The 26024-nt window shown below is 34.7% G+C and overlaps 1 protein-coding gene across 1 annotated transcript in view; it reads right to left on the bottom strand.

Moving 5' to 3' along the window:
• The window catches only part of LOC149786253 (RING finger protein 17-like), a 200178-nt gene that overhangs the window by 153246 nt on the left and 20908 nt on the right, over positions 1–26024 (bottom strand). Inside the window, exons 4-6 of the mRNA XM_089976633.1 lie at positions 22975–23063; positions 11221–11309; positions 2093–2151 (exon numbers count right to left, since the gene is read on the bottom strand). Of these exons, the coding sequence (XP_089832759.1) occupies positions 2093–2151; positions 11221–11309; positions 22975–23063 (237 nt within the window). The remainder of the gene's footprint in view (positions 1–2092; positions 2152–11220; positions 11310–22974; positions 23064–26024) is intronic.

Here is a 26024-nt window from a genome sequence, read left to right as displayed (position 1 = left end):
TGCACAAGAGCTTGAGAAATAAACTTAAAACAAAATGTGATGTGATGTGATGTGATTTTTATTTTTAACGTAGCTTTAACAATTTTTCAGTCATATCGCTACGATGTCTGCAATGTGGCAGTTTATAGTGATGTCTAGCACTGGGGCATCACGCCGCAGACATGTAGCATGATGTCCCATTCAGTCACATTATACTGACACCAGGCCAACCAGTCCTAACACTAACCTCTTAATGCTGAACGCCAAGCGAAAAACAAAATGTAACAAAATTCAGTGAAGCATGAAATATGGGCCACCATCACCTTCTTTTAAGATACAGACACTCACCAACTTCCAGGATTCCAGGTATAACCATTTTAAACAGCAGATATAAAACCAATGTTATTATGAACTGAATTCAAAACTTAACATAAGCCAAAAAATATGAAATGTAGGTTACAATGACCTTTTTTCTATGATCATGGTACTAACAGAGATACATGTAATCATTATTGCAAAAGTAGATTTTGATGAGCCATATTTCATGTTTTACTGACTTTGGTTATGTTGTGTGTTTAAGTTTATTTCCCAAGATCTGTCCATAGATCAGTCATCACATGTGACAGATCTTGGGAAATAAACATCTATGGACAGATCTTGGGAAATAAATTTAAACAAACAACATAACCAAAGTCAGTAAAACATGAAATATGGCTCATCAAAACCTACTTTTGCAATAATGCTATAGTACTCCTGAAGATACATTTTCACAGCAAGTTCATGAATCCAGGTATAACAGTATCTATACAAGTGCAAAAATACTACATGGTAATGAGTTAAATACAAAAACCTAACCCAAGCAAGTAAAGTGCAAAATGTATGTAACAGTAATCTTCCTTTGTGATAAGGATATGGTACTAATAGAGATCCATACAGTCATAATAGTTTCATGATACTAGCATACACAGCTTGGAAAAGAAACAACACGTTTTTTGTTTTGTGAGGTTTCTTTGCATTTTTCAGGCTATACATGGGAACCAGTATATTTTGGTGGAGGAAGAACCACTGACACCATGGGAAGCTACACGCAAGCTATCTCACATACCCACACTGGTTGGGCTGAGACTTTAATTCATGTGGACAAATGTGAGATGTGAGTCATCTGTTAAGGGAAGCACCTTAGACTACTTGCACACCCAGGGTCCCAATAAACTTCAAACATAAATTTCAACCTTACTCAATGTAACCCTAAATAAAAGTCACCATGACCTACTTTTGTCATGGCAGTGTAGTACTCATCAAGATTCACCCCTTCACCAAGTTTCATGAACCTATGCGTAGTAGTATATAAACCAGGTGCAAAAAACACCCGAGCAAGAGCTAAATGCAAAATTGGCAGAGCATCTAATTTGTAACCCAAGAGTTGTGGCTCTGATACCCAGCATGGCCAGTCACAAGTCATCTGCCTTTGTGTGTCCTTGGGAAAGGCACTCAATTCCCATTTCCTTGGCACAAAGCCAATAATGACTTTAAAATGATGAAAAAAGACCAAACTAAACCATCCTCATGTTATCCATGGTGACCTTTCCTTGTCGAAAGAGTTTGGTACTAACAGTGACATACAATCATCTAATTTGATGATTCTAGCACAAACAGAGCTTGAGAAATGAACCTGAATCATAAAAATTAACCAATGTCAGTTCCCTACTTTTTAGATCAGGCTATAGTACATGATGCATCCTCTCATCAAGTTTTATGATTCCAATTACAACAGTGTTTATACAGTATGGAAACACCCGAGCTAAAAAACAAAAACTATACAAAAAATAAACATGTACAATTTTCTCCTTTGACCCCCTCCCTAGTGGGTAGCTGTATGAAATACAATTCAAGCTGTTGCCTATGCATGGATGCTGACCCTAATGTCCCCACTGTAAGTACATTATCTCTCCTCTATCTCATAGGTGATCTAACATGGAAAGCAGATTATCTAAAAGCAGATATATTTCCCAAAATTGGAAAAGAAAGTAGTTCCTGACATGATAAATTTCTCACATGGATAAAGTAAATATAACCCACTATCAAATACATATATATAAGTGGAAAAAAGTACCTGTCTTCAGTAAGCGGCATAGGCTGATGCTGGCGTAAGGATGTGGAGAGACTGTGCACCTTAAAAAGATTATATGAATTATATTTACATGCAGGTGTATGGGGGGTAATAAAAGCAAGTGCAAAAATGTGTGCTTCATTGGCACAGTTACCATTTTAAATCAATGAATATTAAATTAAAAAAGCACCTGCAGTGATAACAGAGATTGCATATATTACATTATTCAGAAAACCATGCATTGGTACATTCACGTGTATAGTTTATATATACATGTCTAATCTATAGCATGAATAGAGTATCAACACTGTGTACTCACCTGCGAATCTCATCACATACATTAGGCTTTTTACACTAATGTCAAGTTATTTTGTTGTAGCCAGACTTGTAGTTCTAATTTTCTTCAGATTACCGTATTTACCGCATATGTTGGGACACGATAAAATAATTATTTTTTTTCCTGTCCCAGAACTTATGGTGAAACATCTTTTTCACTTTGGTCATATGTCCCAAGACTTAAGAAACGAATTAAATTTTTATTGCATTTGTGCTCTCCCCCTTCCACTGCACGTCGCAATAAAATAGATAAATAAAACGCTTAATTGATAATAAAAAGAAAGAAACTAATCTTGTGTTGTTATCATGTATTCCTTTTTTCAACATGAGCATTAAAGAATAAAATATTTCCACAAAATCCGTATAAGTAGCGCAGGCTTCCATACTGTAGTGTGTATCAATTATGTCCGATACTACACACCATGTTGTTCATTGACATGAACACTGAGAAACAACTGTGTGTGGTTGTGCTCAAAGGTTTGAACATGTTATCCGACTGAAAACTGGAGCCAACAAAATCGCATACAAGAGGGAAATAGTCAACTGATATCTTGAAGACGCCATTCTTGCATGACACAGTGTTGGGTGCAAATTAATCAAGATTGAATTATATCCAGGTCTACTGTATGACAATATCTCGCAAATAAAAATCATCATTTGAAAACACATTCACTTGAGTGCAAGTAACAGTCTTTTCACCAGCTAGGGTTACATAATTATCCTTACTATACCAAGCACATAGAAGCCCTGGTGGTGAATAAACACAACTGGCAGCAAGCAGTTAACTCCTTCTTTGAACCTACTGACAGGACATCAAAGACAAAAGGTTATTTTTATTACAAAGCAGGCAATCTCAGAAGCCGACCTCGGTTACTTTATTTTGTAAAGGATATCAATACAAAGGTTATTTTATTGCAAAGCAAGCCGACATCGGAAGTTGACTATGGATTCTGTGAAGTGAGCCAATTTTTTTTTTTTGAATATACAAAGACGGCCGAGATATGGAAGCATACTTGGGTTCCTTTTCAACTGTATTCATGGGAATTTTGAAAATAAATTGAAACAATGGAATAAATTTTAAAGTAACACAATACAGTGCTTTGTGCACTGATGTCGATGACCCAGCATCACCCAGAATATTTGGAGAAAATAAAATCATGTGATGAATTCGTTAAGGCCAGAAGAGAACTATACTGTATGCCAGTATCTCGCAAATAAAAATCATTATTTGAAAACACATTCACTTGAGTGCAAGTGACAATCTTTTTGCCAGCGCGGGTTACATAAGTATAATTAATATTTACCCCCAGACATCAGTGCACCTTTGTATTAATTATTACTAAAGATGCCAAGCACATATAAGCCCTGGTGGTAAATAAACATAACTGGCAGCCAGCAGTAAACTTCTTCTTTGAACTTACCGACAGGACATCAAAGACAAAGGTTATTTTTATTACAAAGCAAGCCGATGCTGGAAGCCGACTTTGGACTCAGAGGCCGAATTGTTTTAAAGGATATCAATACAAAGGTATTCACGAAAAGTTTGACAATAAAGTGAAACAATGGAACAGTTTTTAAAGTTGCATAATATAGTGCTTCGTGCGCGAACATCAATGACCCAGCATCATCCAGAAGATTTGGAGAAAATAAAATCATGTGATGAATTCGTGAAGGCCAGAAGAAAAACAGATCATACAGGGCATCAAAAGTGTGAGAATTAGCAAGACTAGTGCAGATTTGAAAAAAATCTTCCTTTTGTTCTTGCAGTTTCCACTTCATGTGGTGTGTTGCCTCTAACAATTTTTCACGGTATGAGAAAGTTAAAGAAGTATTCATGTACCAAAATAATAGACCGTACGTGTGCAGGAGAAGGGTTGTGTTGATGAGATGCTGCTGCAGTGGATTAAAGAGTTTTATCTGAAGTACAGTTTTATATTTAAAAAATAAAATTTCAGTTGGAGTGCAATTTCCGACATGTAATTTTCGAATGATTTAAAAGGTGTCCCACAACTTACGACTTGAAAAAAACGATGTGTCCCAGAACATACAGTGCACAAAAAAATTACTTTTAAAATTAATTTATGGTGTCCCAACAAATATGGTGTCCCAACATATGCGGTAAATATGGTAGTTGGATTTCAAAAGGTTTAATTCTATTTTCTCTGGAAATATTTTGAGGAGTGCTCACACAGGAATTTTTGAAAGACATTGCTTACAAGTTTAATTTGGATTTTTAACACCGGAGTGCCATTATTTATATTTCTACAAGGAAGTGTAGATAAGCACAGTACTGACTACAGCATAAGCCATCGTCATCCATCTTAGATTTTCCATCAGGATTTGAACTTGAAATTATTAGAACATTACTAGGACTTTTGCAATTTAATTCATGGATTATTCTTAGATTATTTTTGGAATTGATTCTTGAAACCATAAGTTCTCCTTTTTTCATTTTTACAGAATTTTCCAGGAAAATAAATTATTTGTTAAATGTTAAAAAGCTTGTTGTTTTCACTCTTTCTGTGTTACTGTTTATTCAAGCCTAAACATGTAACACACCATCGTCAGCATCACTACTGGTGTTATTAAACGTAATATTTTTAATAATTTCCACATCCAAAACATGGTCTGCAACTGGGCAGTCATTATCAAAAGTGATTCATTAACACTGTCACATGACTGCATCAGCTTCTCAAATGCCCTCTTAGCCTTGAACACATCATTCTAGGAAAATCCATCAAATAAATTATCGTCGTCATCACAGATATTGCCCGTTATCCTGAGTAATAGTAAATGCTGCCCCAAGTCCTTTCTTCAAGCATTTCTCAATGCAGCTGGGCATAATGGCATCCCAAGATTTGCTGTTGAGGTACATTACTTCTTTCAGATTTAAACTTTGTAGTGTCACCTGGACTGAGTTTTCATGGCAAACAATCTTTTTTGGTTCCATCTTCAGATTTCTTAGGTGGGATCGAACAGCTGGTACAAATTCATTTTGAAACCATTTTTCAAACAAAGCAGCTGTCATCCATATGTTTTTTGTAGCATCATATGAAAATGGTAGGGTCTTCATATTCAAATCATGGAAGCACCTATGAAACTTGAATTTTCCGATACATGGTGGTTTAAGTTTGTGTATTCCCATTTTATTGACACAAAACAGCAAAGTTAATCTCTCCTTTATTTTCTTGAACCCATCATGTTTATGTTCATCTTTTTTCATAGCTAGGGTGGTAATAGGCATCATTTTGTAGCACAATCCAGTTTCATCACAATGTAAATCTGCTCCGGGGAATATCCACTTCCCTCTATTATTTCCCTCAATTCATCTTATTTCCCTCAATTCATCTGAATAGTTAGTTCATTGCAGCTTCAGAATCTGAAGAGTGGATTTCTCCAGAAACTGTCACATGGCTAATCCCATGTTGCTTCTTAAAACAATTTAGCCATCCACTGCTTGCTTTGAAGCTGGAATCTTGCCCATGTAAGTCGGTGTGATATTTTTCAGGTTGTGCCTAAAAATTGGTCTCGATATAGGCACTCCTTCAGCCCTAGTCTGCACAAACGACTGATACGGGGCTGCATCAAGCTGGGTGACTCCTGCAAGTCTTGCTTTTTTCTCTCATCAATCCCTCAGTTTCATGCAAATCCATAACCATTCTTCTTCCCTCTTCCATCCTTGAGCTGTTGATTTGTTCACAACTAAATCTTTAGCTACTTGTGACTGTCTAACATTGAACCTAATCTTGTCCAAAGCTTCAATCTTTTCTTTAACAGTAAAAGCTTTACGTTTCCGTTTCCCATTTTCCATTTAAAATGTCCACTAATTAACACTTTTACACCTATTGGTTTGAAAGACTACAGCAAGAATAACTGTCAATAAACAACGGGGGTATATTTGTAGGGAATGGGCGACATTATTCACTGGTCAACTGGTTGCATAAAACAACACTGCCAAGCCACGCGCACATGTTGGCGGCTTTAGTGTTTTTTTATGTTTTATAAATCATTGCCCCATGATTTGAACAAGTTTAGCTCGGCAATTGACTTAGATGATGAGCAATGTACTAAAATTAATTGATTTAGAAATTCAGGTGAGAATCTTTTATCAACCATCACATTGTGTGTTGCTTAGTTGTGTATGCAGTTCAGAGAACATGTCAGATATTGTTTGAGCAACGATTGTATATGGAATGCATTGAAGACAAACACAAAGTAGATTTGATGGTTTCATTGCTCATATATCAGTAATAATAAGATTAACACTTATAAGCTGTCATCTTTCAACAATAAACAAAGATCAAAGTTCTCAAAAGGCAATGCCACTGATTCAGATACTCATATTTCCAATTTTTATTTTGGCACAAAAATTGGTTAAATTTTATAATTTTAGGAGCTGTGCCACGATCGTTTTATTTTTGAATTCATACGTGATTTCCTCTCCAAAATGATAATAAACTTTCTACACATTATTTTCACACTTTTAAGAAGAAATGTTTCCTGTGTACGAGAATAATACATGTATATGATATTTCAGGAGCCACGCCACAATCGTCTTATACAGTATTTAAATTTATATGCAATCTCTTCTCCAAAATGAAATTTCTGGGAGACAAACCACGACTGTGAAAAATTCGAATTCATGTTATAACGTAGCGTGCTAAAGTGGAGTCACACTGTATATAGAGGATGTTAGCTTGAAACAAGTGAATAATGGATATATTTCAACAAGTGGGTGGAAATACTTAATTTTTCACCCATGAGATGAAATATATCAGTTATTCACTCAAAACAAGCAAATTTTCTTTTTATATTAAACTCAAACATTTTGGCTAGCAAGATATACTGTATAACGGACGGTATACTGATTTACTGTATAACAGACTGTACACAGATTTATTGTATAACAGACTGTATACTGATTTACTGTATAACGGACGGTATACTGATTTCAAGTATAACAGACTGTATACTGATTTACTGTATAAAAGACTATACTGATTTACTGTATAACAGACTATATACTGATTTACTGTATAACAGACTATACTGATTTACTGTATAACAGACTATATACTGATTTACTGTATAACAGACTATATACTGATTTACTGTAAAACAGACTGTATACTGATTTACTGTATAACAGACTGTATACTAATTTACTGTATAACAGACTTAAGTAGCAGATTACATTGAATCCTGCATGATGTCAGTGGTTTACCATTTATGTCCTGCTGCTGTTTTGTGATTATTCACACATACAATATAAACAGTTACATAGTTCTCCTTCCCAATTCAAAGTAAACAAGAAAATTAAGAAAAATATACGTAACTCATGCTTTGTTGAATCTGAACTCAAGCAGTCTTTAACAGGAGTTGACCATATTTATCACTCTGCCATGAAAGCATCTAAGAATAACTTCAAATGTCACAGCTATCACATTATCATCATGAAATTGAAAATATTTGTCATACTTAATCCAGTGAATGATCACAATTACAGTAATACCTCGAACATTCACGAGGTTAGGTTCCAGAACCAGTTGTGGATCAGGAGGAATCGCGAATGTTTGGTATGAGTCACTTAAAATGCTAATAAATGCTTATTTCTAGGGTTTAAACCCTAAATATGACCCAAATCATGCTCCCAAAGCACTTTAATTTCATTTAAAAGTTAGCTTAATACATTACCCTTAAAAAGAGAAATAAATGGTTGACGTAAAGATAGAGTATAGTATCGCCTAATGGGTATTTGCCACACTAGCACATTTACAGTACGGTACATGTATACTAATATTACCCCTATACTAATTCATTGGCTGCCGTTTTCTTTTGCACTCACAGGAAGGTAAAACCAAGTAACGAATGGGACTGTAAACTTAATGACTGATGTTTTCTTTGTCATTGTCAGGAAGGTAAACTAGGTAAACTTCATATGTCACAGAAGTCATATAACGAAGGTACAATTCAATAAAATAAAGAAAACATGTACGTAGAGGGTACCAATGAAAATTTTGCGAATCTGTGAATTCGCGAATCCAGAAACGCGAATGCACGAGGTATTACTGTATTCTACTAGGAAAATCTAGTAATCCACTGCCTAGCATACAATAAAATCAGTTTACACACAGCATCATTCATAAATACACAATATAATCTGTTTATACACAACATCGTTGTTGTTGTAGGGTTTAATGCCATTTTTCAGCACATGATAGGTTATACATGGCGGCCAGTATTAATGGTGGAGGAAGAACCCAGGAAAACCCTGTAAAGAACAACCGACCCACGAAAAGCTACTGGCAAGCTTTCTCACATACCCACATTGGCCGAATCCGAGACTCGAACTCACTCAGACAGAGGTAAGATGGCAGTGATCCGTAATGGAGAGCGCTTTATACACAACATAATCAGTTTATACACAGTATTATCATTTATACAGAGTATCAGTTTATACAAAGTACAATCAGCTCCTGCCTTTCTGACAAGGTGGCCATAAAGGACATCAGACTCAAACAATTTCATTTCAGACAAACCCGACATCACAAGAAGTCTTCTAGTGAAAACCACATGTCAATATGACTTTCTGTTTGGGTGTAGAAATAAAATCTCCATGATGGTTTCCACAGTGGCCATAATAGATGCCAGACTGGTACTATTTTTAAACCAACTAGACTCTGGGATAAATGCATGTGTAAAGTTTCTTAGCAATCCTCAAAGTAGCTTAGGAGTAGAGATAACAAACTAGTGCTAATAACAGAAGATGGTCAACAGGCCATTATATAAGCTGCTCTAGCCCATGACCATTTCAGTTCAAACATTATTTACTGCATTCTAATAATAAATCATGAAGTAAATACAATTCTGGGAAAATGTTTGTTTCCAAAAAGTCATTTTGGTTTCTTGAAAAATTATCTGATGGTTAATGCTCCTAAAATATTGACATTCATCATACCTGGTTACAAAGCTAAAAACTGCCATTTTACACCATTCCATTCTTTCATGTTGAAAGATAAGACTTCAGACATTAACTACTCTGAACTGAATCTTTTTCATTGGTAACAGTATTTTTTCCAAGTTAGTATTTGCTCCAAAATCATCAATTTAAAGGTAAAATAAACACTGATCTTTTCCGGAAACTAATCTTGTCTTTTCCAAATCCATGAATTTCAGTACCTACACAAAAGCATTAATTTTGACAAAATCATATAAGTTCATACCCATGAAAATAGTTCAGAGTATCTGATTCAGCATTCACAGCAGGGACCCCACAGCAATCTGACTGCTGCACTTTGAAAAATCCATGTTCCTTAGCAAGTTAGTGGTCCAGTGGAAATTGTGTGAATTTTAAAAGACCTTCCAGGCTTCGATGCTTTCTGTCAAATTTGGTTAAATGCTGTAGGTTCTGAGATGGTCTTTTAAAAATATGTCTATTTTTAGTTTTGGCTACCCTATATAATGGCAGATCAGTATTATTTGTACAAAACTGAACTGCTTTCTGTAGAAAGTTCTTTCATTGCTGTTGACTGAATACATGATCAAAACAGCTTTTTCAACGGTTTTGTATTTTTGGCATGTACATTAATATTTAATGGTACATAAACATCACTCGTCCAAGCAGGTGTATTTTTTTTCAAAGTTGGTCAAATTCTGTAAAGTTCTTTTAAAGCTGTGGACATATTTCTTTTTCCATTCTTAACAATGTTGCCATATGCGACAGCAGATCAGAATCATTTATATAAATTTAAAAACCCTGAAGTCAGGATGCTTTCTATAAAATTTGCTTGATTTCTGTTGAGTGGTTTGTGAGAAGTCAGTAAAGCTTTTTATTCATTTTAGTTAACAGCAGCCTTATTTAATGGTAGATAATGATGAATAACCTTAATAGCTGTTCATGTTTGAAAGTTTCCTGTCAAATGTGATGGATTTTCTAGATTTGGCAATAGCGATATATTTTTGATACAGGGCTCTAAAGAACTCAAGGTCCAGCAGCAAATATCCATCAAATTTTTATAAGGCAGTCAGTATGCATCCAATGGTAACTGATTATACACGATATATAATAATATAATAGCTAAATCTTCATAAGTGTTTTGAAAGTTATAATCCAGACAAGGATAAAAGTCATTTCCATTATCCACTGCCATAACTTTGACCTGGAGGGAGGGGACATGACTATGGTATGTAACATGCCTTGCATACATGATCTATGATTAACTAAGGTTTCATTAAAATATCTTCAATGATTCAAGTTACACTCCATACACGGATACAAGTAACAGAATTACACTTTTCCTTTCTGTGACCCTTGATAATGAAGCTGGTGGCTTGTTATGGTATGCAACAAACCATCTTGTCTGCCATGACACATACTTGAGCAAAATATTAAATTCTCTCCAGCTGTTACAACATTATGGTCCAGATAAACAAGTGTTAGCATATGACTGATTGGATATATGCACAAACAGACAATGCCATAACATAATACATCCAACATAAGACAGCTATGTTTATATAAAATACAGCAATATTTACTTTCTGCTATTGAATGAGCTAAGGTGACCTAAAAAAAAAAAGAAATTTGATGGTTATATCATGACACATCAAATACGACTACTAAATATCAATGCCACATCAAATAAGAATATTAAATATCAATGACACATCAAAATAAGAATACTAAATATCAACATCACATCAAATAAGAATACCAAATATCAATGTCACATTAAATAAGAATACAAAATATCAATGCAACATCAAATAAGAATACTAAATATCAATGTAGTTACCTTGGTGAAGCATGCTGCGCACATCATACAGTCACACCTAGTACATTTGCATGTGGCTAGTTTTGTTGAACACTCCCTGCATAATTTATCTACAAAAGGCACAAAAATATGTTCCTTTTAGCATGATAACCTTTATGGTTTTAGAAGAACATCTGGTGGTCTTTTTGAGTTTTCTCACACTATTACTGATCCAGATTCATGCAATGAATGTACATAATAAATTTGCATGCAATCACTAGGTCAAAGAAAATAAAATGCTTCCAAGATGTACATGCTATCAGTTTTTCATACAGAAAATATTATACAGTGGCCCCTTATTATAAAACCCCTCATTATACTACAGCCCCACATGCAGCATAGGTATGGGCATGGACCCCATTCAATTGTCTAAATTTACTTCAAATAATAATGGCTAATGGTTTAGTCGTCGACTCAGATGCGGGAGGTCACAGGTTTGAACCCAGGCTGAGTCATACCAAGGACTTGTAGAAATAAAAAATGGTACTAACAGCTACCTCGCTTGGCGCTCAGCATTAACAGGTTAGTTTTAGGACTGGTCAGCCTGGTGTCAGGATAATGTGACTGGGTGGGACATGATGCTATATGTCTGCAGCATGATGCCCCAGTACTAAACATCACCATAAACTGCCACACTGCAGACATTGTAGCGATGACTAAAAAATTGTTAAAGCTATTCTAAAAATCCAAAACACACATCAAACACACAAACACACACTAATTTCTCTGTTATTCACTATGTAACATTAAAGTTAGCATCCACTGTCCAAATTTATTCTCATTTCTTTTGGATGAGTAATCTCATTTTGAAATTACCATTAATAAGAAATACAAAACAAAGGCATGTAAAAAATGCAATATGTGACCCTTAAATTGAAACATTAACACAGAAAGTTTGGTTATTTTAGTTGATTTCAAATAGAACTTTAATCTTGCTTTAAGTTTAAAAAACTTTTAAAGAATTTTTAATGTATTTGAAAACTTTCAGAACATTATAAAAGATAAAAAATGAACAATTATAAACCATAAGGGCATGGTAATAAAAACATAGTTTGTGTGAATTACCGATGGTTATTATTTCTTTTATTAGAGTCTTAACTAAAACTGCCATTTCTTTTGTAAAATAGTAATTAATATTGAATGCCTAAATTCATAAAATCAGATAAAAGCAGCAAATAAGTAATTTTTTTTCCACCCACCTACTGTGGTGAGGTTATCAAAAGTATAAAATGATGAAATCTGGCTGTGACCTTGTAAGAACTGTACAGTTACTATACAGATGTGGAAAATAACAGTTTCATGTCTATGTTTCAAAGGGGAATTAAAGTTGAAGTGAATAGGGAAAGATATTAACCAGTGACCAATGCCTTGAAGATAAAGATAAGCTGTGATACACAAGATGCCATCAACTAGATAAGTGTAAGTGTACTAAATCAATCTTAAAACTCAAACAGCTTTTGGAAGCCATGATAGCTCTGCTGGTAGAGTGTCAGACTCATGCTAATGTAGTGCCCAAAAAGTAGGATGCTACACATCCTGTATTGACAAATAAACCATGAATTTATATGAAACAGCTCCAACTTTAATGAGAAGAATGTTACTGAAACCTAAAATACAGTCCTGCAACCTTGACTTTAATGAGAAGAATGTTACTGAAACCTAAAATACAGTCCTGCAACCTCAACTTTAATGAGAAGAATGTTACTGAAACCTAAAATACGGTCCTGCAACCTCGACTTTAATGAGAAGAATGTTACTGAAACCTAAAATAGTCCTGCAAACTTGACTTTAATGAGAAGAATGTTACTGAAACCTAAAATACAGTCCTGCAACCTCGACTTTAATGAGAAGAATGTTACTGAAAAATAAAATAGTCTTGCAACCTTGACTTTAATGAGAAGAATGTTACTAAAACCTAAAATACAGTCTTGCAACCTTGACTTTAACGAGAAGAATGTTACTGAAACCTAAAATAGTCCTGCAACCTTGACTTTAACGAGAAGAATGTTACTGAAACCTAAAATACAGTCTTGCAACCTTGACTTTAATGAGAAGAATGGTACTGAAACCTAAAATACAGTCTTGCAACCTTGACTTTAATGAGAAGAATGTTACTGAAACCTAAAATACAGTCTTGCAACCTTGACTTTTATGAGAAGAATGTTACTGAAACCTAAAATACAGTCCTGCAACCTTGACTTTCATGAGAAGAATGTTACTGAAACCTAAAATAGTCTTGCAACCTTGACTTTAATGAGAAGAATGTTACTAAAACCTAAAATACAGTCTTGCAACCTTGACTTTAACGAGAAGAATGTTACTGAAACCTAAAATAGTCCTGCAACCTTGACTTTAACGAGAAGAATGTTACTGAAACCTAAAATACAGTCTTGCAACCTTGACTTTAATGAGAAGAATGTTACTGAAACCTAAAATACAGTCTTGCAACCTTGACTTTAATGAGAAGAATGTTACTGAAACCTAAAATACAGTCCTGCAACCTTGACTTTTATGAGAAGAATGTTACTGAAACCTAAAATACAGTCCTGCAACCTTGACTTTCATGAGAAGAATGTTACTGAAACCTAAAATAGTCTTGCAACCTTGACTTTAATGAGAAGAATGTTACTGAAACCTAAAATACAGTCCTGCAACCTTGACTTTCATGAGAAGAATGTTACTGAAACCTAAAATACAGTCTTGCAACCTTGACTTTAATGAGAAGAATGTTACTGAAACCTAAAATACAGTCCTGCAACCTTGACTATGAAGATAAGGATTCCAAGGTGGTACACAACAAATATACCATATTTTACCCCTTGATTTCAAATGGTTCTAAAGTAATTGAACAAAAGAAAACATATGAAAGAAAACTTAAAATACTGACCTATGACTTGAACTCAGAGACAGGACCCCAACGTATGTAGCACACCTGCTAATTATGATGTACAACTATACCAAGTTTCATTTCTTGATCTGAAATGGCTCTTAAGTTATATAGAAGAAAGTAAACTATGATGGAAAACAAAATATTTAGCCATGGCTCTGACATTAAAGATACAACCCTCAGTATGATGCAGACTCCGAAACCAGTAATGTTACCAGTGAAATGAATACCGAATAGTCAATTAATGCAACAAAATGCAGAATGGAAATGAAATAATGACTGCAAAATGGGAATGCAAATGCAAAATACTGAACGTTGAATGACAAATGCTAAATTAAAACAAAATCAGATAATCTGAAAAATCTGTTTACCTGTATTTCTGGCTGACATTAATTTTCCACCATTCTGAGTCATTTTGCATGATAATCTAGAATTAACTCTTTTATTTTCCACAGTGATAGCCAATTTTTAAATACTTACAAGCCAATAACTACTGATGAATAAATGAAATAAGAAATAAAATGTTCTGACAAATATGTTACAACTATATCTTTACATTTATTACTGTTGCTATTATATTTTTATTTATTGTAATTTCAGTGCAGTCATTTGATTTGTATCCATTTATGCGTCTTCTATTTTATTAGTCTTGACTGTTGTGGTGGCCATGTTTGATGCCTGAGTGACACCATTTTCATTTAGGACCAACTAGACAATGGGATGAAGATGTGTGTAAAGTTTCTTTTCAACCATTCAAGTAGTTTAGGAGGAGTAGTGACAATGCACCTGTTCTAATGGACCATCCCATAATGTCTTCTGGTCTAGACCAGTACAGCTATAAACAAATTCCACTGAAAATTTGCTATTATTGTCTGAAAATCTAGTCAGGCCATCAAGATATGACTTATTAGAAATGTCTTTCAACGTTATTTGTATGCCCCTAGGGGTTTTTGCTTAAATGTGTTAAAAAGAATTTTGTCAGAAAGTTTTTAAAATGTGTAAAAGAAAATATACTGCAATTGTCTCCACACTTAATCAGGTTATCTTCTTACAACCATGACGAAGTGCGTGTGTGATTTAGATTTTTAACACAACTTTTAAAATTTTCAACTGATGTCTGCAGTGTGGTAGTTTATAGTGATGTCTAGCACTGGGGCATCATGCCACATACATGTAGCATCATGTCCCACCCAATCACATTATCCTCACACCAGGCTGACCATTTCTAATACTAACTTCATAATAATGAGTGCCAAATGAGACAGCTGTTAGTACCATTTTTATAAGTCTTTTGTATGACTCGAGTTTGGTGTGAAATCTGCAACCTCCCACATCTGAGGCAGACACATTAATCACTAGGCCAATGTATCGGTGCTATGCAGTATGTAAAATTCTGTCTGAATTCAATGTGTTTTGCAATATAGTACTAAAACAGATTTGGGACGGATGCACGGACATACAGATGTGTGGAAATACTAATGGACAGCAGCACAATGTGTCCCCTTCTGCTATTGCATTGGAGGCAAAAATGATTGTTTTTTTTTTTTTAGAGAACATTCTAAAAGAATATGACTGCATTTCTTTATGGGGGTGGGTATTTACAACTAATTATTTATGAGCATAAATTGAAAAGTTCACAGACTAATGCAGTAAGTTCCAAACAAAGCAATACATCACAGCAACTGTGATTATGTCATCTTGTCCTACATAATATATCGTACCTGCCAAAACAAGATTTTTGAAACCCAAATTCCCTGACACAGCCAGGTTTCAAAAAACACAATTTTCAGTAATCTCAGGAAGAAAGAAAACAGGTAAAGATTTCTTGATCACCTCAATATATTTCCATATCATAGTAAAAAGTCCTGCCTAGAGCTCATTTAAAACTATTCTTGGAACAGTTTATTTAGCTAATTGTTCTAGTCAATTAAATGGCAAGACAGAGATAAACAACCACATTTCACACATTATTATAATGACTGACAATAGCTAGGGTGATCTCAAGTCCTTTGAACACTTATGTTGGGGAGCCCATTAGGCTAATCTGCATAGGTAGCGTGTAAAATGTGGAACAACCAAATTAATTTGAAGTCAGGTAAATCAAAGATATTTGTGTTGAAGTACAAAAGTTATTACACGTGACTGCCTTGAATGAGAATGTTTAAGCCATCTTTGTTAAAGATTACGGACAAGTTCATGAACTGTAGTAACATTACTCCATAAAACACAAAGCATGCTTATTTCACTAACTGTAATACACTGATTCATATCTGAGGGCAAAATGTCGATATACAGCACAACAACAAGGGAAAGCATTTCGTTCTTTGTACATACTGAAAACACCATATCAACATTAGTCATTCTGTAATGTAAGACACATGTCAACTTAGCAACAGAACCTGTAACATCAATACAAACGAGAATACATTCAACACGCGGAATGGAACATTCAGTTTAATTCTATTAATTTTTATTCATTATCTTAATCTTGTTACAACAACAGCCATTGCTTTCCACGATGGCTTTAACCATGAAGTAGACTGACCTAAAGACCATGTTTACACAGCTGATTTGTGTTGACAATGAGATGGTGTTAGCACCTTACTGGACAGAGGCATACAGTTGTGATGGCAAAATGACAAATGAATTTATGTTTGAAATGGGAGATTATATTAAAGAAAAAATTAGGAAAAACATGTGTGACAGGTGGAAAAAGTATGACAGGCACATAAAAAAATCTTATGAATATAAAACAAACTGATCAAAACTGAGATTTACCATTAATTGGTTGATCTGACAATCACTGATAAAGATTCATGGATTTTTTATCTCTGGATCCATTTAGTTTTAATTAACCTATTAGATAAAGCAATGAATATCATGTTGGGAGTTATCATTAGAAACATATTCTGCATGTTTTTCACTTTCATAAATGTTAAAGCTGTAATTTGATTGCAAATGAACAAGTCCATAAAAACTGATTTTACACTGGTGTCCATAGATCTATATAATTTCAAGGACCTCAGTTTTAATCAAATGGACTATAAAATTCTTTACTTTCCTTATTATCTTGTTTTGAAAACAAGAATTCAACTGAATTTGCAATATTCTCACCTATTTTTAAAGATAAATTATTGTTATTATGACTTTGCATACTTATGTAACAAGTGCATTCACATGCATTTGTTTTGTAAACTGAAACAATATCAATATGATAATGAATGCATTCCAGGGACTTGAAGTACATGCTCTCTACACTTGTCAAAATAACAGCAGTTGCTTCCCCTGAAAATGTACCTCCTGTTATGTGGTCTGTTTAGTGTGTGGAGACCAGCCTGAAATAAGCATGGATCACAAAACTGCAAGGTTTTTCTGTCCCATGGGTGAGAAAAGCATAAGCATCTTCCTGATCATCGAAGAATCTCCAGATTCAGGCTGAAATTTTGTCATAAAATGAGAAATACTGGAAATCTCTCTAAATCTTATATAGTCCTTAGTATTGTGTGTATGGTACAAATATTTAACTGAAATGAAAACCAAATCTCCCTGATAATGTATGCACAAGTGAGGAGAAAAGTTGTCTGCAAGCACCATTTGCATTGGATCTACTTTTACTATTCCCTCAATAATAAATACACATATAAATAAAAGTAATATCTTTTTACCTTTAATTAAATTCATTTATTATTTGTGTTTTAAACAAAAATCTATTTAAAATAAAAATTAAGTCATTGAGTTGTCTGTGTTACAATAAAATTTGGAGCTGTCATGATCAACTATCTACTTATTTCAGTCAGTATGCTGTGATTTTTGTATTTATTTCATGCAGTATTATTTTGTGTAAGATTGCATTTTAAACAAGTATGCACAAGTCAAGTTTGTGGAGACATGATGGTTGAGTGGATGCCTGTTATTCAATTAAATCTGCATGCCAACTACAAATGTAACACACCAATCCAGTGACCTAGTGGTTATAGCGTCCGCCTCAGATGCGGGAGGTTATGGATTTGATCCCCGGCCAAGTCATACCAAATACTTATAAAAATGGCACTAACAGCTGCCTCGCCTGGTGCTCAAGCATTAAGAGGTTAGTGTTAGGACTGGTTGGCCTGGTGTCAGGATAATGGGACTGGATGGGACATCATGCTACATGTCTGCGGCATGATGCCCCAGTGCTAGACAACACTATAAACTACCACACTGCAGACATTGTAACAATATGACTGAATTGTTAAATAATTAACAGTTGTTAAATAATTGTTAAAGCTATGTTAAATATCCAAATCACATGCACAAACACAAATGTAACAGCATGCAAAAAAGCGGCATTGAAATAATTGCTCAAACAGCATTACCCAGACTGCATTTACAAAAAGAACTTATTATACAATATTATTCAAATAGTCCTTAACAATCTCATCACATACGTTTTGGCCACTAGTCTATTTGTCAAGACAACATACTGTTTGACCCCACCACCTGATATGATGAGTTGATCTAAAAATAACTTGCTTCCTTTCTAACTACTAGTATCAGCTTGCAATATGACACAACTTGTCTGAGTGATCACTGGTCCTTTAACAATGCTGACTACAGACTAGTAACCAGAGCTAACAGAACAGTAGGGTACACAACTCTTGGCAATCCAGAATTGCCTATTACTGTTATGTTTATGAAATAACTTTAGCAATTTTTTCTAACCATGGCCTGCAATGGAAACAAAATAAAAAAAATTGAAAAAATTTAATACAAGTACATATGTAACATTTTTAACTGTTAAAAATTTCACACATATAATTAAATCTAGGGAAAGACGCCTTGAATGTTTTGCATATACGATGTGTTATGTAATGATAATGCAAATGCCATATTGAAAATATGAAAGTTGTGTGATTAACATGTGTAGTCAAAAAGAGCATGCAAACTGCTTGGACATCAGTATCATCATGCTTGTTACATAACAGAACTGTATGGAACTAAAAAATTAATAACAGACATGCTGCCAGGATATTATCTGAAAGGGGGCATACTCACCTTAGCGCCACAAACACAAGTAGAAACAACTTGGGGACAGGGAATCACCATTTTTTTAATAACTAACACTTGAATATTCACCTCAAATTCACAAGATTCCCTTTCTATGTGTAAAAACATTATCTGTTGACTATTGATGAGCTTAATCTGTTCCTTATCTGTGTATGGATGGTGTTCTGTGCTAAAACAGTATCTGTTGACTACTGATGAGCTTAATGTTCCTCATCTGTGCTTGGATGGAGTGTTCTGTGCTAAAACAGTATCTGTTGACTATTGATGAGCTTAATATGTTCCTCATCTGTGCTTGGATGGAGTGTTCTGTGCTAAAACATTATCTGTTGACTATTGATGAGCTTAATCTGTTCCTTATCTGTGTATGGATAGAGTTCTGAGCTAAAACAGTATCTGTTGACTACTGATGAGCTTAATCTGTTCTGTATGTGTATGGATGGTGTTCTGAGTTAAAACATTATCTGTTGACTATTGATGAGCTTAATCTGTTCCATATCTGTGTATGGATGGAGTGTTCTGTGCTAAAACATTATCTGTTGACTACTGATGAGATCAATTTGTTCCTTATCTGTGTTTTGGATGGTGTTCTGTGCTGAAACAGTATCCTTTGATAATTGATGAGCTTAATCTGTTCCATATCTGTGTATGGATGGTGTTCTGTGCTAAAACATTATCTGTTGACTATTGATGAGCTTAATCTGTTCCTTTTGTGTATTTGGATGGTGTTCTGTGCTAAAACATTATCTGTTGACTTGATGAGCTTAATCTGTTCCTTATCTGTGCATGGATGGAGTTCTGTGCTAAAACATTATCTGTTGACTATTGATGAGATTAATCTGTTCCTTTTGTGTATTTGGATGGTGTTCTGTGCTAAAACATTATCTGTTGACTATTGATGAGATTAATCTGTTCCTTTTGTGTATTTGGATGGTGTTCTGTGCTAAAACATTATCTGTTGACTATTGATGAGCTTAATCTGTTCTGTATGTGTATGGATGGTGTTCTGTGCTAAAACAGTATCTGTTGACTATTGATGAGCTTAATATGTTCCTCATCTGTGCTGGGATGGAGTGTTCTGTGCTAAAACATTATCTGTTGACTATTGATGAGCTTAATCTGTTCCTTATCTGTGTATGGATGGAGTTCTGAGCTAAAACAGTATCTGTTGACTATTGATGAGCTTAATCTGTTCTGTATGTGTATGGATGGTGTTCTGAATTAAAACAGTATCTGTTGACTATTGATGAGCTTAATGTTCCTCATCTGTGCTTGGATGGAGTGTTCTGTGCTAAAACAGTATCTGTTGACTATTGATGAGCTTAATATGTTCCTCATCTGTGCTTGGATGGAGTGTTCTGTGCTGAAACATTATCTGTTGACTATTGATGAGCTTAATCTGTTCCTTATCTGTGTATGGATGGAGTTCTGAGCTAAAACAGTATCTGTTGACTACTGATGAGCTTAATCTATTCTGTATGTGTATGGATGGTGTTCTGAGTTAAAACAGTACCTGTTGACTATTGATGAGCTTAATCTGTTCCATATCTGTGTATGGATGGAGTGTTCTGTGCTAAAACATTATCTGTTGACTATTGATGAGATCAATTTGTTCCTTATCTGTGTTTTGGATGGTGTTCTGTGCTGAAACAGTATCCTTTGATAATTGATGAGCTTAATCTGTTCCATATCTGTGTATGGATGGAGTGTTCTGTGCTAAAACATTATCTGTTGACTACTGATGAGCTTAATCTGTTCTGTATCTGTATATGGATGGTGTTCTGTGCTAAAACATTATCTGTTGACCATTTATGAGTTTAAAGCATCCTTTTTTATATTAACCTACATCTGTACACTTTGGAATGACAGGAATTTTCATGAAATAAGTATCTGTAGTATTTAATTTTGTTTTAGATAGTTATATTTTAAGTTTCTATACAGTTCAATAAAACTTGTATACCATGCATAGTTCATGTTTATTTGCAAAACTCTGAACTAATATGCAGAAGTTCTCATGCATCATTAAAAGTGCACAAATTCCGGTCATTTTGTTGTGATTTGCACAGTTATGTCCCCTGGCAGCACATCTGAAATATGCCATGTTAAACTTCACTCAAAATTTTCACAGGGCTTGCATACATGCTTTTGCTTTGGCATTATCTTCAACTACCTGATACACAATAATCAATGGATTTTCTATCAATTATAAATCAAAATCTTTGAAAATGAAATTAATTTTGAAATTGTTTCAAAAACTTCTAATCTGTACCAATACCTGTGAAAGACTTAATAACTGAGAGCTCTGTCACATAGATAGTTTATAAATATACAAATAAAGGTTTCTTTGATGACAATGAAGCATTGCATACACACTGGACCCTCTATAAATGTCCGAAATGTATAAACCTGCTAAAACTTGAGAACTTTTCAAATTCAACAATAAAAAGTTAAAAAGAAAATTTCTGCAGGTGCCCTATTAGAGCAATGATGTATTCCAGTCCCCTATCTTACTTGCAAAAACTTTAACATCTTCAACGCCAATGGCAAAGTGATGCCTCTCTCCCGATACTCATTCATTTTGCAGGAGACAAAAATGGATTCTAAATATGAGACATCTTTAGAATTTCACTAACACTGCTCACACCCCTCATACCAGCTAAATTTTACAGATGTTACGAGAATATTTATATCTATAAATTTTCAAACAGCATGGAGTTGGTTTCTATCCATTGGTAAGATTACCTATTGATTTGCACCAGGCTGACACAGCAAGGTCTTGGTTTCCATCCACTTTAAAGATTACCTACTAATTTATCTTCCCCTCTACCAGACCATATAAACTAAAGGCATTCTGACTGACCGTCCAATAAATTTACGTTTTGCATACACGACTCCATACTACAGAGGATTTTAACACCCACAATTTACAAGAATTACACAAAATTTACATTTGTATTTAAAAAATTTAATTGTGTGTGTGTGTGATTTAGGTTTTTAATGTAGCTTTAACAATTTTTCAGTCATATCGCTACGATGTCTGCATGTCTGCAGTGTGACAGTTTATAGTGATGTCTAACACTGGGGCATCATGCTACAGACATGTAGCATGATGTCCCACCCAGTCACATTATCCTGACACCAGGTCGACCAGTCCTAACACTAAACTCTTAATGCTGAGCGCCTAGCGAGGTAGCTGTTAGTACCATTTTTCAAAGTCTTTAGCATGACTCAGCTGGGGTTTGAACCCGCAACCTCCTACATCCAAGGCGGACATTCTAACCACTAGGACACTGGAGCAGCTAATTTAATTATTTAAATATTTTCCAGAATTTTAAGTCTTCTTTTTTCCGACTATCTGTAAAAATCCAGTGGACAAATAGCAACATGTAGCAGTTATATGCTACAGCTAAATAATATATGTTCTCCAGACATTTTATATGTAACACTGACTGCCACATCTATGTTTCCACATATGATAGTACGATCACCTGATGAAAGTCGGCAAAACATATACTATATACAAATTTAGCTGTGCATCTTTAATCCTATAAATAATAAATAATAATGCCCCAAAAGTCAGAAATTATATTCATTATAGCCTGTACACTATTGGCAGCAATAAAATGCAAATAGTTTGTCATCTATATTTTCATTTTGACAATTCACATTAATTTTTATGGGGTATATTTGGGAATACAACACCTGCAAGTCTGAAAACTTTTTCAATCAGTTCAAACTGACCAAATGAAAACATAACAACTGAGGGTCCAGTGTTCCAGAGTTAAGTAAATGTTAGTATGAACTACCTGAAGAAAACTTTGAGCCAACAGCTGGTTCACCTGAAATCTGTTTCTTCTTCAATGTCAGAGAGGCCTGGGTTATCTTACTTAACTCCCTACAATATACAGAACAATTTTTATGCAAGGTGAAACACGTGTACAATGAAAGAAAAGCACATGCAAAATTTTCAGAAAATAAACTAAATACAGTGAGGCCTTCCTTGTTCATTTGGACTTTTTCTATCAGGATGAATCTGCATCCATGGAAACAGATATCCATGATTATTCACTGAAGCAATTCTACCCACATTGTCCCTAACATGTATAAAAGGGCTTGACACATTGTTGTCCAGGTTATTGGGGTTTCAATATAATAATCAAAAGCTGAATAGTTCAAAATATATAATCTACCAAATATACATGCTTTTAAGTCAAGACCAACTGCAAACAAATCTGAGCCTGATATGTTGTTGCATAAGGTGCCAGCAGATAATTCTCTACCCAGATATGCCCATACATTATGTAATAGCAGATCTGGGTCTGTGCAGTTTATGGTTTGCCTTAACTTAATAGTATAGAGTGCAGCCTCGTTAATTCGAATTCTGTTTATCTGGAAACCTCGCTATCTGGACATAATTCAATGGGAATGGAATTCCAAATCATTAATTTGTTCCATTAATCAAGAAATCCGCGTTCTGGATCCAGATCCAGAAATCAAAATCAGGGACTAAAGTGTAAAATTAGTTTAAAACTTGTATCACTAATCTGTCCAAAAATAAGACAATTTGAAAATTCATATATGAAAATACAGTCAGTTGGATAACACAGATTCACCTACACAAATCTGGAGGTGTGTCAATGTATCAATCTCTGATTGGTCAAATTCTAGTGGTATGTTAAAATTATCAATTGATCATGTGATCATGTGTGTGGAAAAACTAAGTAGTGTCACCATACTGTAACCAGCGATTGTATAAACAACATCTGTTTTAGCTAGTCACTGACAGGGGTGTTAATAATTAAATAAACACATTGGGATCAAATCGTCCATGCTTTTTGACATAACATATGGCAAATAAATTAAGCGTGTCATTAAGCCTCTTTGTTGTTTACCAATTGTATGTAACAATCAGTTTATTGATGGCTGTACAAATACAGTTGATTAAGTTTGGGTAGTACAGGGCATCATTTCCAAATAAAATGGGGATGTCAATTATCAGCTTATTAGCAGCAATAACAGCTGTAAAATACGACGGATAAAAAAGACTGGATTTTATTAGTTTACCATAATGCATTTAACTGCGAGATATCAGTTTGTATTCATTGTACTTTTTACGTATATTATGGCAACACCATCAGGCAAACGTAGATGAGTAAAAACCAAGCCAAGGACAGCATTTCAACATTAATTTCATATTTTGAGCAGACGTCAGCAATATTCACCAGTAATGACATAAAACACAATAGTGAAGCCCTTGAAAATCTATGGACACTATCAGTAATCATTACAGATAGATCCACCAAAGAATCCAGGCAAACAAAGGTTACAAGTGCATGTTATAATAATGTGAAATAAACACAAGTCAATAGATGTAATCATCAATGTATTCCAACAATTACTGAATATACAGTACATTTGCAGCTAGCATGTACACGTACATGTAAACGGTGTGATGACATCATAAAATAAAAATGTGCATGATTCAATTATCTAGAAAACTTGTTAATCCAGACATATTCGCCAGGAACGAATGTGCCTGGATTAAAGAGGATCCACTGTAAACGGTACTTTTCATTGATATCAATAATTGTGCATTTTCAAGCTATTTTTGTTTGAATTAAAATTTATTGACCGGAAAAGAAGGTCATACATTATCAGAGACAAACCATTATTCTTTTGGCCGTGACATTTTTAGCTGGTGACAAGGACTGGAGGACAGTTATATATTTTTATGTGCATATAAGTCTGGGACATGAAAAAATTTCATGTCTTAAGACTTACCATTATAACAGTACATGATTTTTGTCCAAAAGTGATAAAGACCTGGAGCTTAAAATATTTCATTATTGAGTCAGTTGCGAAATGATCTTGCAGTTTACTCTGGAATAGAATACCTTAAACAAAAAGAATAAATATTATACCACAATGATAAATGAATTATACAATTTATTGTCGCTTTAGTGTTTACTTAAGCATAGTTTATATACATCAATAGGTGACCCACTCACTATCATTCCTGCAAACAGTCTGCATTAATATGCATGAGATATATTAATACATCACTTGCCAGCCAATCAAAACAGTCCGAGCTGTCACATTGTCTACAAACAATGGCATCACACTCTTCAAGAAGACAAGAGGTCAGTCCCATACGACTTGGACAATCCTTTCAACTCGACTTCTCTCCATTTAAAGTGGAAACAGGAATCTCTAGACATTAAAGTGTCTGCAGTTCTCCCAAAGCATGACTTGAGACAGCTATATGTGGATAGTGCACCTTCCATGAGATCACAGCCTGCTGATCATTTACAGAGACAAGAGAGGAACAACCCAACTTAATCACAACCCAGCACAAATCAGTCTGAAGAAGAAGCAGCATCTCTCATTTCACATCCAACTCCACGTCGACATCGATGCAGTGTGACCATTATTCATGCTAATACGGCAGAGGGATTCACTACAGTGGAAGTCAGTGAAACAGAAACGGCAGTACAATGCAATATTCATGAAGTAGGAACTATTTCAAATATGGCCACCATTGCTGAAAACACATTGTCTCCAGCCAACACAATGACCTCAATCCACACCATTCAGCAAATTCTATCATTGACCTCAATAATTTCATTACTAACATCATGGCACGACAACATGCATCTTCTCTGGATTTATTCTTAGGCAACTCAACACATTTCTCATTATTGCCAGTTGCCCAGCTTGCGACATCAATAAGCTGATGCTGTCCCCAGGACTTTTGCTGGAAATACTATCAGCAATCAACGTAGTGTCTGAAAGCCAGCAGAAGCAGATACTCGATGGTAAGCACATCGATCTTGCCACTCTTTTGCTACCACACTTT

The sequence above is a fragment of the Sinohyriopsis cumingii genome, chromosome 12, assembly GCF_028554795.1.
Source record: "Sinohyriopsis cumingii isolate HCF-2022 chromosome 12, ASM2855479v2, whole genome shotgun sequence".
NCBI classification, from domain to species: domain Eukaryota; kingdom Metazoa; phylum Mollusca; class Bivalvia; order Unionida; family Unionidae; genus Sinohyriopsis; species Sinohyriopsis cumingii.
Note: the sequence above shows the minus strand (reverse complement) of the source record. Positions and strands in the feature narration are given on the sequence as shown.